A 23,301-nucleotide genomic window follows, 5' to 3' on the forward strand; every position below is an offset into this window, starting at 1 on the left:
CAGAATAAATCCTTGCTTGTTCAAGTCTCTTTACTCTGCCATCTGCTCCAGCAACACCTTATGTCATCCAGAAAGGCCAGAGCTGCCCTCCAGGAAGCCCAGGAGCTGTACAAGCCCGAGAGTCTGAAGTGTCAGGAAGAGCATCCTGTGGGAAAACACGATTTTGTGGAGTTTACAAACCGAGGATGGAAACTGAGGAGAGCAGGAGATTTCAGCAGGCAAGGAGGCACTGAGCACTACAGAGGAGCTGTAAATGGGAACAGGAAGAGCTGAGGGCTAAAACACAGCAAGAGCAGTGGGGAGTTTCGAGGAACAAGATTTTGTTGATTGTTTTTGGCTGTTTGGATGCTGTGTTGTCCGGAATTATTGTTCTTCATCTGTATCTCTCCAGTGTCCCCACTCTGTTGTTTTCTTTGGAAGCAAAGCTGCCACCACAGGTCTTCAGCTCTTGATAATTGCCCCAGTAGATGGTTCTCAAAATAAGTTGTCTTCTGCACCAAAATATGTCAAAGGGTGTTATTACACTTCTCAAGGGAGAGCTCCCAGCTCCAGATTTTGTTTCGAGACCATGTCTTGGTATCTTTCAGTATTTCACAAGCTCTAAAACACACACCCCAGGGCACAGGGAAGGCTGTGCTCTCCCAGGGGAAGACAGAAAAACATGGGTTTATGCTGATACTACGGAGCTCCTGTGGGACTATTTGGATAGTGCCAACCAAACGAGTGTCAGGTATTTGTGGCTGCCTTCATTCTGCAGCAGGGGCTCTGCTCCCACCAAACACACATGAAACATGGTAGGTTTTTGCAAGAGAATGTATGAAATGCCTGGAAAGCTCCTTTCACACATTAAGACACAATGAGGTGAGGGAGGAGGGGTTGCTGCTGTGCAAGGAAACCCTCACTCCACCCCAGAGCAGAGGGTGAGCTTTGCAGAGTGGGGAAGGTCTGGCACGGCACAGCAGGGCAGCAATTCAAGATCTAAGCCCAAAACGTGTGTCTGCTGTTGATTAGGGGGTCATCACTCAAAGGAGGGAGGAAGGATCATGAATCCTTTCTGACAAGCTTTTCCCAGCTAGTGGTCTAGCTGTGAATTTTTGCTCAAGCAATCAGCTCCGAGCTTAACAAACTACACATCTGCCAGACCCTTCTCTGCCCCAGTTTCATTCTGGGTCTGCAAATAAGTCTCCCTCTCTCCCTTCTTCCTCTCACATCAACTCACCTAAATGCACAAGGCATTTAAAGCACTTGAGCCCAACCTTATTTCACACCACGTCACTCTGTGCAAGCCTTTGTGTGTCTGCCCCACTTGAGCCACTGGCATGTGCTGATCAAACATCAGCAGAGATGGGGCAGTGAAGGGGCTGAGCTCACAGGCCTCCACATGGGGAGGCACTGCAACATGGAAACTCCTGGGAGCACAGCTATCCAAAACCAATTTTCCCTCCACTAGAGGCTTTTATGCTTGAGAAAGAGGAAAATAGCTTTACTTAAAAAATAAGGAAAATAAGTCTTTCCTTTTCTGCATCATCTCTCAACAAAAATTCTGCTTTCCACCACAGCTAGGACATCTCCCCCTCTATTTTAGCTGCTCCTTGAAGCAAGAACTCCCTACACCATGACTAAAACACACAAGAACACACACTTCTAACAGCACCTCCACATTCGCATGAGCAACTAAATGTGGGAGATCACAGCCCAGAATGCAACCTCACTCCCAAAACCAGCCTGGGTGTGCCCGAGTGCGCGCGAATGTGTGCAAATGTGTCTGAGTGTGCATGAGCGTGTCCGAGTGTGCATGAGTGTGTCTGAGTGTGCCCGGGTGTGCATGATTGTGTCCAAGTGTGCCCAAGCATGTGCTGGTGTGACCAAGTGTGTCTGAGTGTGCCCAAGTGTGCACACATGTGCCCAAGTGTGTGCAAGTGTGCCTGAGTGCGCGTGAGCATGCACATGTGTGCAAATGTGTGTCTGAGTGTGCCCTAGTGTGCCTGAGTGTGTCCGAGTTTGTCCAAGTGTGCGCAAGTGCTCATGAGTGCGTCTGAGTGTGCCCAAGGGTGCATGAGTGTGTTCGAGTGTGCGTGAGTGCGCAGGAGTGCGTCTGAGTGTGCCCAAGGGTGCATGAGTGTGTCCGAGTGTGCGTGAGTGCGCAGGAGTGCGTCTGAGTGTGCATGTGTGTACACGAGTATGCCCGAGTGTGCCCGAGTGTGTGTAAGTGTGCCCAGGTGTGCCCGGCTGTGCCCAGGTGTGAGCGAGTGTGCCGTACAGGGGACCCCAAGCTGCGTGATTCCTAAAGCACCACCAGAACGCAGGGAGAGCGTGCACAGCCCCTGCTGCGTGTGGCACACGTGGGCTGGCCGGGGGGAAGCGTGAGAGGGAAGCAGAGAGGGATGGATGCCACAGCACGAGCACGTGGCACGGAGCAGAGGAGTGCAGGAGAGGGGCCCAGAGCTGGAGCTCACACGTGTGGGGCTGAGAGCACAACGCTGCTGAACATTTACTCTCACATTACGGATTTAATGGCTTTTAACAGGAGACTTTGTAAGCGATCAGGAATTGGAACAAAAGGAGCTGGGGGAATAATTATCCTAACCAGGGGAGCTAAAGAACATGGCAAAATCTGTGCTGAGCAATCATGCTAATTAAAGGCACCCAGAAGAATCAGGATAGAAACGCCAAATGGTTTTCACTCTGCTGCCCTAATCCACTAACAGCCTCGGCACTTTGACTCCCACCAGCTGTGGGAAGGACGGCTCTGGGTGAGCTGTTTTGTAGCAGTAAATGACAGAGATAAACAAGTGACACGGTGGGGGGGGTTGGTCCCCTCTGCAGTGGAGCCTGAAGCGATGCTTGGCCCGCCAAACCGAACAGTGGCTGCTTTGCACCAGCAGCCTGGGAGAGGACCAAATGCTCTCACAGCCTCCAGCTGAGCAGGAAAGATCCCAAGAAAGGAGAACAGCTGCTGGCAACTACCAGCAAGAGGCTGAACACAGCCCACAGCCACCAGCCTGGTCCTTCTGGGCTGCTCAGCCCTGCTGTGTGCTGCCTCTGCAGGGAGCTGTGTCACACAGCTCAGCACCCTGCTCTGGCCTGGGATGTGCTCCCAGTGCTCAGCACCCTGCTCTGGCCTGGGATGTGCTCCCAGTGCCACACCAGAGCTCTGGCAGAATTGGGTATGCTGCTCCATCATTTGCACAGTCGTCACAGGGCTGCTCAGATTTGGCTTTCAAAGGTAAGGCTATCCATGCAGGAGACACCGTCCTGATCTTCTAATGGTTAAAATTCCAGCTGGGGTTCTTGCCATGCTAACATCAGAAAAGCAACAGCTAACACTGCAGCATGGGCACATTTTCACCCAGAAATGTGGAGCCTTGACAAGTGTCCATGTTGTAGAGGAACAAAATGAACACCAATACTTCAGCAGACTAGATGCTTTACAAACCCAAATAAAAATTCCCATGCATTCAGCTAGTGAAAAACCCAATCAGACTCCTCAAGGAGCTGCTGAGCCTTGGTCTGGTGGGGATTTCAGGGGAATATCTTCTTCAGATATACCAGAAGTCAAACAGGACATCACATGCCAAGATAGATGGGTGCAGAAACACAATTAGCAGAACAAAACAGAGTGGTGAAATCACCCACTGAGTACAGAGAAGTCTCTCTCTGCCCTTCCCAACCTCCAAGAGAAGGTTCTCCTCAGGTAGCTGCTTGGGTGAGATGTGAGTCTCTCCTCTCCAGCAGTGCAGACCTGGGTTTTGTTGCAGTCACCTGCATTGGCGCAGAATGAGAGCTGTGCTGGGGAGGAGGTGGGGAGGCAGAAAAACCAACACTAACGATTGCCATCAAGTAACAGCTTTCCATTTTAAAAAGGTAGGGTTTTTGTTAATCAACAGGTCCATTAACATGGAGCAAATATCCCTGTAATGGACACCCACAGGATCACAGGCTGAACTATTTGTGTGCAGCATCTTTTGATTGATTCACCCTAAAGATCATCAAGTAAATGAGAGAGGATGTAATACTTGTGCAGGAAGCATTCCACAGCGGATACATTGATTGCAACACTCAGCCAGCTGCTGTGTGCCAGCCTCCTCTTAAACAGACTTCATATTTGATTGTCTGATTAAATATTTTGAAATGGAGAAAAAAATCAGCTCTAGATTTGTGCTTCCTTCATGGAACCTGGTATTCTTCCAAGGAGGATCACATGAGTGACCAGTGTCCAGCTTCCTCCCTCTCTTCCTGTCCTCAAGACACAATTCTATTCCCTTGGTCCTTGTCCAGCCACAGAGACCACTGCCACTCCACTGCCTGGCCTCTTCCCACTAAATCCTTGGATCAAGACAGGAGAGCCTGTTTGGTGGCACACCTGGAGACCTGTTGATTTATTCATCCAACCTCTCTGTGCATTTTGCCTGCCTGCTCCTCTCTGACTCCTCCTCTCTCACCACAGCAGATCCATTTTCAATCAAAACCCCACTGAAAGCCCAACAGGACAAGAAAAGACAGGGCTGAGAATGAGGAATACCCTGAGATGAATACAGAGTCAGAGAGTCCAGGACCCATGAGGAAATTAGCAATGAAACTGAGTTATTTGCCCCAGCAGCAATCCCAGCCAGCAGGGATGGCCCTGGAGCCAGAGCTGAGAGCTTGTGCTCTCTGCAGCTTGCAAAAACAGGTTCTTTTTCCACAGACCGAATCCCAGGCTGACACCTCCTTTATGAGCTGCTGAAAAACACCATTTTCTGGACGAGCTCTGCAAAAACACAGTGACACTTCCAGTTTATGAGCAAGCCCTGCCACCGCTCACCGAGCCACAGCCTTGGAGCTGTCAGAGGCGCGCTGAACGAGAGCAGCGAGCAGCGGGGCCAGGAGGCTGCTGGCAGCTCTGCCGAAGGGACGTGCTCATTTCACATGCAAATGAGCCACACAAATTGAGACCAGACCCTCCTTCTCCCCTCTGAGCCATGGTAAATTGCAGAGGCGGAAGGCAGGTGAAGGGTCTCTGGGGCAGGTGAAACGCAGTGGTACAAGGGACCCAGCATCTAATTGGAGACAAGAGGAGAAAGCTGAGCACTCACCCAGGGCCCATAGGGAGACACAGCTAACCCTCCCTCCTCCTGAGATAAGCTCCATCAAGAGATTGTCCAGCCTGTTGGGTTAATGACTCCTTGAGGCTAATCAGCAGTGCCAGCACCTACAAATGAGGGCCCTTCTCTGCTGTAGCTTCCATCTTTTCTCTCCTTCAGCACCACCAGGAAAATAAATGAAGCAAGCCTGTAGGTCCCATCCAAGCCGAGCTGCATGGGCCATTGCAGCCAAGCAACAAGGTAAGTGCTGCAGGTATAGGCTCAGCTGTGGATTCTGGGCTCCTGCCTCCTCTCCCCTTCTTTTCAAAGAAAATAAAATTGAGTTTGCATCGACTACTGAGAAAATGAGACAATATTATACAGGACACGACCCTCTGCAATCAAATTAGGACATTGCAACACCATAGCCAGCATGGAGTGTGTAGCCCTGACAGGGTATAGGATCAAGGAGAATGATTTTATGCAGTAAACATTAAAAGACAAAAGGAAAATGAATCATATTAGGACATCCATCATAACTAGAGTGAGAAATAAGTTTGGAGTGGCACAACAAGCAGCACTCCTGTCTTGGGGCTTCCCTCCCAAGTCTTTCTTGTGTTCCCACTCAAACTGGCCAGACACTTCTCAGGGCTGGTCATTAAAGACATGGCAGAAGTTGGGAAATATTTTTGCCCCTTGCTGCACAACTTCCTCCCAGCCCCTTCCCCAGAGCTCTGACAGTTTTCAGGAGAGTAAAGCCACTGTTCACAGAGTTTCCAGCTGTGGCCCAAGAAAAGCACAGCCCAGGGTGCTGATTTCAGGGGTGCTCAGATCTGTTCAGATACAGGACCAGGTACAGCAGCAGGGCTGTTCCTCACTGTGGGCATGTAGATGTGGAGCCTGGGCTTTGTGCAACCTGGAAGGTGAGTTCTGCCACCCTAGGCTGGTCAAAACCCAGTTCAGCCAAGCTCCCTCCGTGCCTGTTTCACCCACCAGGCAGAGGAACATGCACCCAGTGTGTTCATCCTGCTAGATGTGGGAAGGAGGACACAAACCTTACTAAACTCCTGATTTACATAGCAGTCTGTAGCAGTGGTTTCCCAACTGCATAATGAGTACATTAACTTTGGCTAAGACAATTCTCCAGAGATGAAGAGATGGAAAAAATAATCGAAACAAACTGTGATAGAGTTTTTGATTAAGCAGCTGATGATCAATAAAAGTTATCTGCGGGGCACAGAGTGTTAATGAGCTCCCATTCCTGTATCAAAGAAACACCTGAGCCCATGGTCCCTGCTCCACAGAGCCCACAGAGGTCAGCAAGACTGCTCCTCCTGAACTGACAAGGTGAGAATATGGGCTATGGAGTCCACTGGTCTCACCTATCCTTATTCCTGTTAAAAGACTGATGGTGGAAGAGGGATGAGAAATAACCTTAAAGCAGGATGTGGCTAGAAAGAGAGGAATGAAAAAGGTTAACAGCCTGACTCAGACCTGAGGTGCTATGTTTGGGGGGAAAAAAAATAAATTGAAAAGGCATTCATAGCCTTCTCAGACAGCTCCATTTATTTAAAGAGGCCTTGGAGCTCTGCAGCTGTAACACCAACACCTCTACAGCAGGGAGCAAGAAGGACCAGCTAGTGGGGCTACCAGCTCCCTGCCACCAGTGATGCAAGGCACAAAGTGACTCACACCACATCCTGTCATTGCTATCCCCTTATCCTTTCCCCCACAATGTCATTGCGAAAACGGTGTTAAATCTCCGTAGTTCTTAATATCTTAAATTCATCCCCAAAGATCCTGAAGCATTAAAGAGTGGACTTTATAGAGAATTTCTCATAGTAACATAGCCACCTGTTTAATAGCACACAGCAGCAAGGCTGCACAAGGGTTTCAGAGAGCAAGTGGAAAGGAGAGCTTCATATTAAAGCTACAGAGAAGAGACAGAGGTTCAGATCAGCAGACACATAAAATATCACTACCTCCGCCTGAATTTAGCTATTTCACTGTAACTAATCATTTTGCTCTTCTAGAAATGTCTGGAGAACTGTTAGTGACCACAGGGAGCTGCTAGGATCTTTGCATTACATTTCCTCCAAAAGTTCCCTCCTCTGACAGCCCAGCCCAGCCTGCCTACAAAAGGGATTTGTTTTCCCAAAAACCCACTTAGCCTTCCTGTCCTTAGAGGGTCTAGGGAAAGCTGAGAAAAAATCAGCAGACAGGATACTTGCTCTGAAGTGTCCCACAGAGAACAGAGGGGATGAACAGCACATTAGGATTTCTCCCCCAATTTCTCAAATTCTCACGGAACTGGGGTTTGGAATTGCCCTCTGCAGAGCCCATGTCAAGACAGATCATTAATACCACTCAACACTGAGGATCTCTTGTATTAAAAAAGCACAGCAATTACTTAGTTCAAATCTCTATATTATTCATAAGATCTATATCTATCATGGATGTAGTATTTACACTGCTATGGGGACACGTAATAAATAAGGTAATAAGCGTTTTCTTCCTCCAGGTCAAGATGAAAGTCTGCAACTTAGACAGCAATGCTTTCCTTGGGCAGCCAGGCTCATATCCCAGCCTCCCTGCCTAATTCCTGCAGCCAGGGACTAAAGCCAAGCTGAAAAATCACTGTTCTTCCTCTGAGCCCAGCACTCGGGTTTCAACACACTCCAATGACTGGAGGAGGCAATGCCCAGGTGGAATGAGACCTGCAAGGAGAGGTCTCTTCAGAAGTAGTCAAGAGGGCAAAGCAGAACATATTGAGGCTGTAGCATGGCCCCCAAGAAGGTGGAAAAGGGAGAATTTGATCTAAGCTATATGGAAAAGAGCAGGAAAGGTTCAGAACTGCCATTTTCTGGGATCATAATATGCAGCTGACAGCTCCAAGGATGTGTTTATCCATCTAAACCCCTGACTCCAAAACACTGGCTGCGAAAGGACTTCAGGTGGGGACTCATAAACATGCAACATGGTCCAGTGGGCTGAACATGGGCCAGGCTGCTAGCTGTCAGCAACCTGGTGTGACCTTGAGCAAATTGATGTCTTTCCAGCTGCCTCTCCTCATCCATAAAATGGAGATGAAGATGCTCAGCAGCCCCTTGATGGCCTGGAAGGAGAAATGCCTCTTTCCAGGAAACATTGTAGATACAATATGCCAGGTTAGTTCTCCTCATTAAGAGGATAAAATCTACCCCATGCTTCAGATATTCAGCTCCTGCTGTGCTCTCAGTAATGTTCCCCTGACATTTGGGCTCTGCTGGGATCTGGCACAGGAGCAGAACAGTCCCACCCCACCCCAGCTCTGGGATTTGCCCAGAATTTATTTTTAACGCAGCCTCAGTGTGAACATTTGTGTTGGGTTTGTATGAACTCATGCTGATCCCCGACTCTGAGCTCGTCTCACCCTGACCGTGCCAATAGCCAGGATTGTCAAAAGAACAGAGGGCACAATCTCCCCCACCCTCACCAGGAGACTGACACGAGGCAGACCCAAAGCCTCCCACCTCATTCCACATGGAGGAAGGAATCCTTGGGCAGCCACCTCAGGTGGAGCCATTCCTGCTGTCCAGGGTAAATAACTTGTTCTAGAGCACAAGACGTTCAACAAGCTGGGCTTAAAATGACCTTTCAAAACCATGCAGCCCCAGCTAATCCTTTATTTCCCTGGTTCTGGAATGTGAGCAGTGGGATAGAGCTGGAGCTGTGGCCCATCTGAGAGAAGACTCGGAAGATTGGGCTGTAACTTTCTGATTTGCTAAGCCCTCAGGTATAGCTTGAAACACAAGGTCCTTGCTCTTGCACACACCTGCTGGCCACCAGCTCCCTTGCTCAGTGCTCCTCATCAATTACAGCGCAGAGACACAAAATGACTGATACTTTTAATACAAAGAGCCTGTCATTTATTTATTAGCTGGCGACAGGCCCTGCAGCCCTGGATGGATGCATTATAAATCAGCTGCATTTCTAACCATTAAAAATTCATCCAATTCATAATGTAGGATGCCTATAATTTCCTTATTAGTGTTGAGTGTGAAGGATTTTTCTTTCTCCTCCCTTGGCTCTTTGCTTTCCCAAGATCTTGCTCATCTGAGGATTAGCTTGGCTTAATCCTGCAAGAGGGAGGTGGAGGGGTGAGAAGGGCTGGGAGAAGGGAGACAAGGACTAAAGAAATTTTGTTCCAGTGTTTTCTCCTAATTGCAATTTCCTATATATACTTAGGAGACTTAGCTGTCTCCTGTCACACTTATGGGAGCGAGAGAAACTGCTTGTCCTGAATTTAAGAGATGTTTATATTGTAGGAGAAAAAAAATTCCCTTTTATCTCACAAAGGGAAAAAAAGGAGTATGGTGGTAGGACAGGGAAGGATGATGTAAAACCTGTTAAAAGTACAAGTAAGATAAGAAGAGGTGTCCATACATTATAAACCAGTGCATTTAAAATAGATCAAACATATATATGGGATTTATATATAAAAATAAGTAGTATAGTAGACTTCAGACTCAGTGCTCTCATTCAGTGAGGGAAAAATAGGTTAGTAGGCCTGGAAGAAAGGTGTGACATTTTTACAGACCCTCAGCAGTGACAAAAAACTTCAGGTGCAGCTGCAGCATCAGAAAAGGAACTTGGAACGAGCATCAGAAAAAGTTGAGTCTACATGAAACCGTAAATCGTCACTTAATTTGAGTACTGCATCCCATGTTGACCAGGCTTGGCTGCAGGCAGCAGGACAGCCCGGTCCTTGGTGTGGTACACACAAAATGCTCATGCTTTCACTGAGTCCCAGCTTGTTCCCATCTCTTAAATAGATGTATTCAGGGAGGGGCAGGGAGAGAGGGCTTGAACAGATTAAAGCCAAGCTCAGCACTAGGTAACTTGCAGTGTGTTTAGGAATGAGTGTGCAGGAATCTAAAAATTGATTATGCAATAAACCCTGCCTCAATGGGAGACAAGCTCAGGCAGTGAGAGCAATGCTGTGACTCCAACGTACTTTTCACCTCGAGAGATGCTTGCGTACAAGCCTTACATCAGCTGCACATGGAAATGGGTTTACTGGGTTCTCCAGTGGGTGTGTTCACTTCAGCAAATCACATCTTGTTCAACAAGGCTCATGCTTTACTCTGAGCCCTGGTGAGAAACAGCTGCTTCAGGTCAGGGCTTTGGGAGCCCACGAGCAGAAGTGGAGCTTCCATGAGCAGCTTCCTTCACCCCACTGAGCCACCAACAAGAGCAAGACAGACTGCAGGATGCTGAGGTGGACTGGAAGTGTCCAGCAATCAAAAATGACAATTTCTACATTTTTGTTATGTGAAGCAATTGTGCTCTGCTCCACCTGCCCTGTGCTGCAGGAGCCGTCCCTGTCTGCCCAGCCCATCTCCTCAGAGCCAGCACCACACAAGGCTGGGAAACAAAAGCCTCCTTCCACACAAGAAACTCCTTAGGCAGAATATATATTTTTACATGAATCTTTGCCCAGGTTTCAGGACTGAATGGGATGTTTTGGGCTGTTTAGCCCAAAAGCAGCACTAAGCACAGGTTTGAGGTTTTTTAACCTCTACTGATGTAAAGTTCTCTGCTACATTCTGGGTTGTACTTCTTGTCCCACAGGGCAGCACCACTATTAATGTTCCTGCTGTGTGTGTGGTCATGCAAAACTGCTCCAACTCCTAAACAATAGCAGCTATTTTAAATTAGGAATCACAATTCAACCAGACAATGATCAAACAACAAGAGCCTCCAATCTCCAAACTAAAGAGACACTTCCTGCCTGATCACAGTGAGGCTCCGTACACTTCTGAGAGGTTTTAATCCTGACAAAGAGCCTGGGGAGACTAAAAAATCTCAACACAATGTCCTTGCAAACTCTGGGAAGTCCTGGTTCCTTCAGGGGTACCCCCTAGCCAGGAACATCCTCTTTATCCCAGGAATGCAGAAGTACCCCAGTTGCCAATCATTATAAGCCACAAAAAACTCATTCAAAAACAAGACAAATGTTTAAATGAGGGCCAAAATCAATCAATACCATCACTCAGCCCATGCACACATACACACATTGGCTATTTTTACAGTGACCCACAGCAAAATTCTCACAACCCACGAGCCATTAGGAGCACACTCTTGACACCTGGGCTGCCTGAGTCTGCAATAGCCCAAGGTGGAGTACTGTGTTGCTACCACTTGTCTTGCAGGGATGAAACCACACCCCTGAGGAGTGCTGGCTGGTGAACAGAGCCTTGCTTTCTCTGGCACAGACACCTCCTTCAGGTTTAAGCACACCACAAGCACAAATGGATAGGGAGAAGCACCAAGACCCAGACACACAGCTGGGCAGGGACACTGTGGGGTGTGTGTGGACGCCAGGGAATGCTGCAAGAGGAGTGGGAGCTCATCTCTCTGTATGAGATGGGCTGGATAGCAGGTGGAATGTCAGGGTGTACATACACATCCTCCATGAGATGCTGCATTCTTGGGCACTCCGGTCCAACCCAACTGATGCAGGGATGAGGCTGCCAAGCAAAAAAAGCAGCTTGCTGCACTAGAGCCACTCCAAATCCAGTAGGCAAACAGGTCAGGACCTCCTCTCATCTGGCTTGATAAGTTCTTGACAGTTCACACATCACCCTTCCTGAAATTGCCCCAGGTGAGCCAGCCCTGCTTCCTGGCCCCAGGAATTAAACAGTCCAGTGGGGATGCTTTTAGGCAGAGGAGAAAGCAGAGTTTTGTACCAGACAATACCTTCCTGTCAACTCCTTGATGTCTGTATCCAGCAGTCTCTCTACAGGCTGGTCTCCATCAGCAGCCCAAAGCCACATTCTTCTTGATTTAAGGGTTTCTCTTCCTCATGCAACTCCACCATCAGGAACCAATGTATCATCACTCAGCTGTGCTGCCAGTGTCACTTCTCCATTCCAGGGCTGCAGCCTGCTTGTCCCCCTTTGATCCTGGGTGTTGTTGCAAATATCTCCAGTAAACACACATTAAAGCAACAGAGAATGGATCTAAAATCCAAACAGCAGCAGGAGGTGATCATCTTGTGCTCAAACCAAGTCAGGTGCTCATCCCGTCTGGAGCAAGCAGGGCTGCACTTCAGCTCCTCCTAAAGCAGGCAGGGACCAGGCAGAGCCACGCTGCTTTTCTTCCTCATGGTACAACCACACAGACAACATCTCCAGAGCTGGCCGAGGGGTAAGGTATAGGCAGTGGAACTTGCCAGCCTTTCCAAGATATCCTGAAAAAAACCTCATTTCTGCAGCACCATCACAGCAGGAAGGTCTGAAGGGTGAGACTGCAACTCAAAGCGCAGGTGCAATAAGTGGGATGGGCACTCCACTTGTGCAAAAGTAGGTTTGACTTCTGGAAAATGCGGTTATTTCTTCCATTTGCTCTTTCAGGGATAGAAGAAATGATGCAGAGCAGAAAATAGCTCCAGGCAGGAAAGCTGAGAGCTGGGAAGGTTGGCTCAAGTCCCACAGTCCATGGTGTGTCTCCTGTTGGTCAATGTCGCAGCCTGGGCAAGAAGGTGATTCTGGGCACAAGGGAAGTTCATTTCTCCTCTGGTGGGGGACAGAAGCAGTAATTTTGGTTGCTCACACATTCCTTCACATACCTACAACACCTGCTCTGGGAACAGCCAGCCAGAGCCCACAAGGCTTCTTCAACACCCAAATCTTTTGCAGGATGTTCACATCAAACCTTGGAGCTCAGAGCAGTTTCCATGAGAGCCAACAGCAAACCAGAAGGGAGGGAAATTTGGAGGCAGAAGGTCATTGCAGAGACCCCCAGTGCCTTCACCTGTTGGCAGCCCAGCTCTGAGGTCAGGGCTCCTCCACAGCCCCCAGCCACAAGGTAGGTTTTGCTACGAACAGTGAGGAGACACAGCACAGAGCAGCAAAACACACATAAATGAGTAAACAGCTCCTCACAGGTCCTCGTTAAAACCCTTAAAACACCTCACATGAGCTGAGTGAGGAGGACAAGACTATGAGACCATGAGAGCTCCAGCTCAGAAGAGTCTTCACCCACAAGTGCCTACTTCAGAAGAGTAATGGGAGCTGGCTCCTTCTGGAGAAGAGCCTGGGACTTCATTTCAGAGGAGACAAGAGGAAAAGAATAGTTTGGAGAAACAGCAGAGCGCTGTGTGAGGGACTGAAACCTGTGGAGCCTGGCCCCAGGCAGGGCATGGGGAAGCAGAGTGCTGCTGTCACTTCACCCTGTGCTCCACATTTATATTACATGAAAAGAATATTTGACAAATTTTCTTATCCCTGAGAAAAAAAAAAAATAAAAGGAAAAGTTTCTTTTCCAACTGTTTCAGTTTTCTTTTTTAGGTAAATAAAACTACAAGCACTTATGACTTCAGTTTTATGTTGCTGCTGTTTTTGGCAAAAATGGGACCATGAACTGACCAAAAATAGAAATGCTGCATACTTTTTATCTTCCCATGCCCAGGATGAACAAAACACGCTAGGCAAACAAAAAAAATTTAACAGTTCTAAGGGTAAATATCCTTCTCATTTTAGTTTTTGAGATCTATTGAAAGCAGAGTTAAGAAAATCTATTTATTTAAGAAATAAGATTTTTGAAATGACCACGATGTTCCTTTTAAGCTGCACTGAAATAAAAGATAAAGACAGGGTACTGAGTGAAAGAGTGCTGATGGCGCTTTTATTGTGTGATTTGCCTTGTTTTTTTCTGAAGTACTTCTTTTTAGCCGATTACCACGTATTTACAGTTAGTGTAATTATATCTAATTACTTAATTAGCATGAATACGTGTAATTACTAACTTTGAATATGTAATTATGTCAGGGCAGCCTGTAATAAATGAGGTTGAAAAAAACCCTCATTAGGACTCTAGGAAAGGACGGCTGCTCCACCCGTGTGGAGAATGCATCCCAGTCCCCAGACTGAGCCAGTCCTGGAAAACACAGCCAGCTCCAGTCCTGGCTCGCAAAATCCTCCCCCAAAATCAAAGAAATTGCCCCAAAAGTTCAGCTTCACATTACTTATTGCAACTGAGCATCCACTGCTGGGATGCAGGTGGGGATCTGCCCCCCAGATCAATTTTCTCCATCAGGGTTTGGATTTCTGTCTCCAATTTGTGTAATTCTCCAGAAGACGTGTTTTGTTAGATGAGAAATACAAGGGAACTGAACAACTCCAAAACTGTGCTGTGGCATTTGAGTAAAGCTCAAGAGATCAGATCCAAGAACTAATCTGCATCTGATGCATTGTGCTTAGAATTAATTACTACCTAATTACTATTATTAAAGTAAAACGACCTTCCAAAATGTTTCTTCTGAAACATTACCAAGATTTCACCACAGAAATCTCCAGCTACTCATAATTGCAAAACTTGAATTTTGGGAATTCATATCCTGAACTTCTAGAGAGGGAAATAACATAAGGAACTGCTGTTACTGACGGGCCTGCCGAGAAGGACAAACAGCCAAATTCTGGCCACAGATGGGGGTAGACTGGATCATGTTTTGCATTACCAAAATCTCTGACCATTGTCTGATGTTATGTAGTCCTAAACTCTCATCCTCATCACTTTCTCTGCCCACTGTGCTTGCCACAAATCCCGTTCTTCTCCTCTGATCTGTTTATTTCCAGACACAGAGGTGCAAACTCATCACAACATGTTGCTCTTTGCCAAGCAGATATGAACTTGGTTTCCCTTCCATGTGCCCAATGGAGAAAAAGGAGAAAAAGGATTTTTTAGCCTATTTTTCTGAAATCCACTTGTGGCTTGACTGTACACGCTGGCAGACTCTTCTCTTAACCCTCCAGGTAGGGCCAAGGACAGATGAAGCAAGGACAGGATGCAAACCCAGCATGGCCCAGAATTACAGCACAGAGATGGGGGAGCATCTTCTCAACAAATAAATGCTTCAACATGAGAAAACAGGGTGGTACTGGTGTCTTCTGTGCCTCTTTGAGAACCCCTGACCCAGGAAGGGAAAGAGAATTCTGAGTCAAGCTTTTTCCCCCTTTGCACTAGGTCAGACAGTGACAGAAAGAGGGTGGGACAACTGCAAAAATCCCAGAAAGGCAGAAGTGAGGGCTGGTTCCTGTGCCCCTCATCCCATTGACACGAGGACAGCACATTCCCAGTGAAGAACAGGCCTCTGTCTCCTCGGGGACACATTGAGAAGAAGATCCCATGGGCCAGCACTGCACAGAGGGAGGGAGAGGCCTCCAGCTCCACGGGCAGGGAGCTGCTCTCCATATTTCAGCTGCAATTCCATTATGCAGAGCTAAGTGGCTGGGAATAAACATCCCTCATCCCTGCGTGATAAGTGATGCTTGCTGGTATGGAGGGTGACAGAAATCTATATCACATCAATGTACTATTAATACTGCATTAAGCACACAGAGTTTGCTCCCCTCGCTGCAGCACAGCCGTGGGTATCAGCATGTCCTCCACCCAGGCAGCATCCAAGACCACTGGGATGCTTGCAGGAGGAAGGAAGGAGAAAAAAGCTTCGTGTTGGAGAGGGAAAATGTTTGCTGAAGATGTTGCTCTAGCAACAGCTCGGTGCAAAGGAGAGATGCTGGGTGTCATGGAACACCTTTGCTCACAGCTGGGCAGCAGCTCTTGGGGAGGTGGTGGAGTGAGGAGTTTGCATCTGTACAGGCTCAGCTGGGCATAGAAGCACTCCCCAGCCCAGAGGAGCTCTCTTTAGAAGTGACAGCAAAGGGAGAAGTGTTTGTGTCCAAACTCTGCATAGGGGAAGGGAAAAACCCTCCAGCATGACAACCACGGAGAGAACAGGAGCAACAAATATTCTGCAGCCTGGGCTTATGTTGAGTAGAGCACATCAGATCAAACAAACCCCTTACAGCAAAAGCTCCCCAAAGCATGGTTAATTTAATAGGTGAATTATGAAACTTTCCAGCCTCAAGCAAAGCCACCAGTGAAGTCAGAAGTTTTTGACCAAGTTAAAGCCTGGGGACTAAAATATAAAACACACACCAAATTCAACTCTGCTTGAGGAGTCAAGGATTGGGTTTTGCCCCACGAATGACAAATCTAAAAAAATTAGGGTTTTCAACATGAAAGCACCCAGCTGTAGTTTGCCTGTTATTATCCCCCAAAGGAGTACCGGTGTTGTGGGGTTTGGTTTTAGCCCCTCTGCCTTGCAGTCCTGGAAAACCTGGAGCATTCTCTTCGGTGGCACCCTTCACAGGAGAAGCGCCTCCAGATGCCACCCCAAGCATCTCTGTGAACCCTTCAGATCCTACTCAAACAGCCCTGTGAAGCTCTGAGGTCAAATCCTGATGTGAGTGACTTCCCCTGCAGCCCACCCAGCTCTGACAAGTCCCACAGGGCAAAGGCTCAGAGCAAAACTTAATCCTCTGAGGTTTAATGTCTGCCACAGCCTCAAGAGCACCCACGTCTTGCAATGGTCTGTGTGCAGATTAAAGAGATTTGAGACAGCACAGCAGGGAAAGGAAGAAAAAGTAAAGCGGGGGAGCCCTCCCTCCCAAGCCATCAGAGTTTGTAAATCATTTTGAGATGAGGTGCTATAAGAAATGTAAAATATATAATTAACAGCACAGAAAAACCACGCTACATTCAGCTTCTCCACTCCTGCCTAATCACCGCCCTCCTCCTCCCCTCTCTACAAACAGACCAAATTTAGCACATTGAAATGAAAATCAAGGGAAAGCCAGGCACGTTCTTTGGGTACATCTCATCGCTCTGGCGAGTGAAGGACAGTGCTAAGGGCTTGGCACAAGCCAGCAGGACCCAGGAGGGTGCACAGTGGGGGCTGCCCAAGGGATACCTCAGTGGGAGCAGCAGCTGCAGCTCCCCTTCCCCTAATGGAGGCAGGAGCAGCGTGCTCCTGCTGAGCACTCAGTGCCACATGGCTTCATGCAGGCTGGGAGATGGGCCTTCTCCCTGTTTGCAGGGGCTGAGGTCTGTTTCCTGCCCCTGTGAGAAAAGGAAGAGCAGAGGTGACATCAGCACAGCACTCCCTGCCTCTGGCTGGGCCACGCAGATAGCCCAAGCTGAGGGCTTTTAACCTTTTGTTTTGCAGGATCTTTATTTTTCCAGTTCTACCTGGAACCAAGACACACCAAAAGGGTGCAAAATACAAGAGAGGAATGTTACCCAAACCTCCTGCATTGCTCAGCTTGCATGTCAGAGCTGGTAAGAGGCCTGGGAGAGCTCAGCTACCGCCTGTGAGCCGCATGCTGGGGAAGGCTGCATCCCACCACTCGCGTGGGAAGTGGTGCAGGACTCCCAGAAAAGCATCCTTTTACACAGCACTTTTCTTTTATGCTCAGAATTTAGAAACACAATGTGGAGAGGGACACTTGATCACCTCCTGCTAGTCTAATGAGCCCAGTTCACGAACCAATTTTATACAGGAAAGATGCAGAAGCTTTACAGAAGCCCATAAAAATAAGACATCCAGCATCTAAAATTCCTGGAGACAAAGATAGCTCCAGGCATTTACCATACCTATGCCCATGTATCCTGAGCTTCCCCCTGGCCCTTTGGGGAGCCAAAGAGGCAGCCCCATGACTGGGAAACTGCTGGAGGAGGAAGGGGAGGCAGGTCCTTTCCCCAGCCAAGCAGGGGTCACATCCATCCCCACGCTCCCAGGGGGCTCTTGCTCACACCTGGGACCTCATGCTCGGAGCTGATGAGGAAGAGCCCGGCTTGGAATGGCACTTTCAGGCAGGGGTGGGGAAGGTGACGGGTGGGTGGCAGAGGGAGGGTGAAGGGAGGTGAAGGTGAGAGTGGAAAGTCTTTTCTGGAAGCATCTACATGTATGTTGTGATTTCTGAGACCTGAGATTCACTTTGGTTTCTGGACCATACCAAGACCCACTCTCCTCAAAAACCTCCTTCTCTTCTTCCTCATCCTCTTAACCTCTCCCTCCCCGCCCTCCTTCCCCCAGCCCCCCAGCCCTCCCCTGAGCCCTGCTGGGGGCACTCACACGTGTCTGGCTTGTGGCAGTTGTGACCTTGCCGGAAGTACTGGGGGTTCTCGATGACGGGGATGCGCGTCATGCCGATCACCACCGTGTCGGGGCCGGCGTCCAGCGACGAGGGCGTCGTGATGCCATGGTTGATGTGGTGGAGAGGGCTGGCTGAGTCCTCCTCGCCGCTGATCACTGCCACGGGACCTGCAAGCAGCACACACACCCGTCAGGGACAGCAGAGGACAGGGAGGCCTGTTAATCACATGCACATGGATCACCACCAGCCCGTCCTAGTGTTCTGTGACCGTGTTCACAGGGGTCTGAGGATGAGGGAAGAGACGAGGATCTGACTCCATGTTTCAGAAGGCTTGATTTATTGTTTTATGATATGTGTTACATTAAAACTATACTAAAAGAATAGAAGAAAGGATTGCTAAGAAAAAAATAAGAATGAATGATAACAAAGGCTTGTGGCTCGGACAGAGCTGGGCTGTGATTGGCCATTAATTAGAAACAACCAACATGGGCCAATCACAGATGCACCTGTTGCATTCCACAGCAGCAGATAATCATTGTTTACATTTTGTTCCTGAGGCCTCTCAGCTTCTCAAGAGGAAAAATCCTAAGGAAAGGATTTTTCATAAAAGATGTCTGTGACACCGTTCCTGCCAGTTGTCCCATCCCCGGGCTTAGTTCCTCTGGGAAGCTCACAGCATAGGAAAAACATCTCAAGTTTTCCTTCCTGGCTTTGAGGTACCAGGCTAAAAATCCCAAAGGGTTAGACAACTACAGGTGACGCCACATCAGAGGTGAGTCACGCATAAAGTCCTCTCCTAGGGTTGTCATGAGAGAGCAGTTGCTGTGGTGCCTGTATACTCTGGCATCACAGGCTTGGCAGAAATCATAACCAGGCTTATACTGAAGAAACATCACCTCCAAAGAGTTAGTTCACCTGAAATCCATATTTGTGATATGTCTGTTGCCCAATGTGTTGCCCATCTTTTTGCCCTCCTGCAGCTTCACCTGAGCAAACTCACCGAGCCCTTCAGTCAGGCTGATGCCTACAGGGACCCACAATGTACTGGAACAGATCCTGCCCAGCTCAGGCTCATTCCCACCACCACAAATGGCAGCATCTTCCCCTAACCTTCCTGACCCCCAAAATTCACAGCACCATCAGGCAGGCAAGAAAATGAAGCAAAGTAGTCAGGCATGCAAGATAGGAGCAATAGAAGGCTTCTGTTCCTTATGTTTTATTTTGGTATTAGACCCTCTAATACACTTTTCAGCTATTCTTGCTGCATTGGTGTTGGACAAGGTAGGTACCACAATGAAATCTTGCATGAGACCTTTTTAATATTTTAACGTGAGAAGAAAATCCACACTCAACAAGTGACACTCCTTTTCTCCTCTCTGGATGTTACCAGGGACTACCAGAAGCTCAAGTAAAAAGGAGCAGAGATGCTGCAGTTAGGCTTTCAACTTATTCAGAGCAGCCAGCCTTTTACCTACACTGCATAAAAAATGCTCATCTCCCATCAGTAATGTGCTTCTAATTGCACAATTACTTTATTATGTAGCACTGGCAACAAAGAAGGGACTCTTCAAGCCATTTTACTCTCCAAAGCTACTGGGAGGACGAGGCGAACACCGGCTCCATGCAGCCATTCTGCCTGCATTAATCTAGTCTAAAGGCTGCTCATTTTTGGAGCTTCAAGTATTGTTTGTTCTTCCAAGTGGGATATAATAAAGTTATTGTGTAATTAGCAGAGTCTTGGCAGCTGTGACAGGTGTTTTAGTCACGAGGAAGAAAGCTCTCGCCCTTTACTGTGAATTCCTTCTGGCAGGTTCTGCCTTTTTTAACGTTACTCCCCGGGCCCGCGTGACTTTCCAGCTCTTGAGGTGCAAAGGCAAAATTCAGCTCGTGATGCAAGATGCCTCTGTTGGGACTACACACGGTGTATTTCTCCAAACACAAAAAGCAAATGGGCAATTTTGGTTTGAATGACTATTGTTCCTTCGCAATGTCAATTCATTGCAGACAAACCAGGAGGACTCGGTTTTGTATGATGTGCACACCCCTTCAGCCACACCCTGCGCTGCTGGCTGGCCCAGCTGTGGTGGGAAGGGGAGAGCTCTGCATTTCAAGGTGCAGTTTAAAAAAAAAAATCACAAAAATATCAACTGATATAGACTGGTGTAAATAATCTGAGAGAAGACCATGAAGATCTCCCTTGCAGTGGAAGAGGCTATTGAGGGCTTACTGCTTTCCTGAAGAAGCCTAGGCATTGCTCCAAGGAATGGCACCTTATCAGGCAAGGGGATGTGAAAGGCCTCTCTGGTGAATTATAGTCAGGTTGGATGAGACTTTGAGCAGACTGGGCTCATGGAATGGGTCCCTGTCCCTATCCATGGCAGGAAGGTTGGAGTAGCTGATCTTAAAGGTCCCTTCCAGCCCAAACCATTCTGTGTTTCAGAGTGAAGGAAGTTTTCAGTGCCCTCTATTCTGAGAGCAGAAACCCCATCTTTGTGCCAAGAATTCTGTGATTCTATGTGAAGGAAATTTTCATTGCCTTCTATTCTGAGAGCAATAACCCCATCTTTGTGTCAAGGAGCAAAGAGGATGTAAGAAGGCATGGCACAAACACCAGGCTGACACAGACCCTGCTGAGGATGTGCTTTTCAGGGACTCAAAAGCCCTGCCAGCATTTGACCCTTGCTCAGCATCTCTTCATTTTTAGGGAACACAAATCACGGCAGCGTCCCTCCAATACAGGCAGGTTGAAAGGGCATGGCTACATCTGAAAGAGCAGAGGACAATCCAGGAGGTTAGGTACTTGTGAAAACAAGCACAGCAAGCACCTATTAGCCAACATTCTTGTGGCCATTTCCCTGGCAATAAACAGACCCAGAGTCTGACCTTCTTTACACTCCACAGGGTTGGTTTTTTTTCTTGTGGTTTACTTCCTAGGAGTACTTTCTTCGTGTGTTATCTTAATTTCATCTCCAAACATATCCAAGATCTTTGAGGCATGAGGTAACCACATCTCAGCTGATCCACAGCTGCATCCTCACTCCTCACAATGTTCACAATGGACATTGTGTCCTACGAATGGACTCAGCCTCTGAGTCATCCAGTTCAGGTCAATGTCACCAACCTTATCCATTTACAAGATCTGCCAACCCTCAAAAGCCTCAGATCTGATCTCTGATTGTTCATCTCAACCCCTTCACATCTCTGCAAAAGTGGGAAACACCAAGAACTGCAAAGGCAAAGGCACTACAGGGAGAACACAACTTGTAAAGTGTATTCTACCCTTGCAGTAATCCAGAGACTGTTTACTGCCTCCAACTGTACTCACAGGTCTTGAAAAAAGCTGAAATAAATTACATTCCCAAGAGTCCTAAGGAACACTTACAACAGATTCACTGCATCAGCCTTCCAGATTTCCAAAACAGTTCTGGTGATTGTAGGCACTGATTTAACATGCCCTAGAACATATAATTAATCCAAATATCCTCTAAAGGATGTCATTTGATTAAAGGCAATTTTCAGTTGAGGACTTCTCCAAGTTTCTCCTATTAGGTTGTGGGGTTGTTGGGTGTGGTGGGGGAGTATAAATCTGGACAATATTAATCCCTACAGCCACAGTTGTGCTGCTTTATCACGTTAATTCTCTCATTTCCATCTCTTCTAGCTGGTCACTGCTGAGATCCAGTTCTCTCAAAGCTCACAGCCTCTCTGTTGTCACTCTGAGACTCAGATGAGTGCTGGACTCACTGTGCAAGCCTGAGAAAAACTTTAAAAACATCGTGGATATCAAACAGCCACCAATCACTTTTATAGGTGTGACTATTGCCCTGACTCAAAACATACCCTGCCATTAGCAATTCCTGGATATAAAGCAGCTACCTAAACTTCAAATTTTTAAATTTATCTTGGTAATAGCATATATATTTTTGCTTTTAAGTAGGCAAAGAGGTCCAGTTTTCTGATGTATAATGCTGATAAATAGCTTCATTTGGAAGAATTCTCACTGGTTTCACCAGTGCATTTTCCAGGTAAAGGTAAAGGAAAAAAAATTAAGCAGAAAAAAAAAGAGAGTACAGATTTTAGAGATTTAACTTTACCTTCCATTTGACAGGGAAATGTGCAGAGAGAGATAGAAAAGAAGACAGTTTTGTATAGTAAAAACGTATAATAATAGACAAAAAGGTGGCTTGGAGTAATTCCTATCGTACCATCCTGTGATTTTAAAACATTATATAAAATATTTCAGAGCTTTTCAGAACAGTGGCTGTTTTTGTGAATAACTCAGCCTGTAATATGGACAAACATACTACAGATATTAACTATAAAAAGGGTCTATTAAAACTTTAAGAAGTCTGAAACAACTGAACTCTTTTCCAGGCAGTTTTCATGACAAGGAGGCAATTCCAGCAGTAGTGATGGAGGCACTCCATCACCTCTTTTCCCTGTGAGGAAAGGCTGGGAAGATGTCAGGGCTGCCCAGGGTTACCCCAAGAGAAGAAGCAGCCACTGCTCCAGCCCCTTCACAATGCCAGTGGGAGAGTCAGCCACAAGGACCTGGAAATCAGGACCAAATTCATCCGATGTTCACCAAAGAGCAGTGAGGCAGCTTGGAAATGTTGCCTTTGGAAACGCCACAAGCAGCAATTCTGTTCTGCCTTCCCTCCCACATCTCCTCTACAGCCAACTCCTCTTTCCTGAGAAAAACACCTCACTCAAACACCACCATTCCCAGCCTCATCTCCACCCTCTGTTCTGCCCCAGCCTCCCAGCCAGGCTGCACTCCATCCATCCATCCATCCATCCATCCATCCATCCATCCATCCATCCCAGAAATTTCCAACTCATCTCATCTCTTTGCATCCACTCTGGCATTATCCTCTCTGTAAACACTCCTCCAGAATCCCCCAAAATTCTGTGCTTTTCAGAAAATCTCTCATTCTCTGTTCAGCACTGTTCCCCCTGGCTAAACTGGGGTTTGGCTTGCTGTTTACCTTCACCTCCCTGTTTGTCTGGAAGCTCTGTGAACAGGATACAGCTTTCAGTCCATTTCTCTGAATTGCCTGGCTCATTCGCAGTGTTATACAGACAGCTTGTTACTCATGAAAAATAAAGCAAATAATAATAGTAATAAATAGCTTAGGGACCCCTGTTTGCAAGATCATATCATAGTGGGAAATTATTTATCAAGGCTAAGAGCTATACTTTATGATAAAACAGGCTCAGGAATATAGGGTATTGTATAAATAACCATAGATTAG

General features: G+C 47.4%; 1 protein-coding gene across 3 annotated transcripts in view; it reads right to left on the reverse strand.

The window, feature by feature from the left end:
* NTRK3 (neurotrophic receptor tyrosine kinase 3) overlaps window positions 1-23,301 on the reverse strand; it is a 206,435-nt gene that overhangs the window by 74,695 nt on the left and 108,439 nt on the right. For all 3 annotated transcript variants that reach the window (XM_054272532.1, XM_054272533.1, XM_054272534.1), the window contains exon 12: window positions 18,025-18,213. In XM_054272532.1, coding sequence (XP_054128507.1) covers window positions 18,025-18,213 — 189 coding nt within the window. The remainder of the gene's footprint in view (window positions 1-18,024; window positions 18,214-23,301) is intronic.

This window comes from Melozone crissalis, unplaced genomic scaffold, assembly GCF_028551555.1.
Source record: "Melozone crissalis strain CALT ecotype California unplaced genomic scaffold, PUWL_Pcris_2 ptg000014l_1, whole genome shotgun sequence".
In the NCBI taxonomy this organism is placed as follows: Eukaryota; Metazoa; Chordata; class Aves; order Passeriformes; family Passerellidae; genus Melozone; species Melozone crissalis.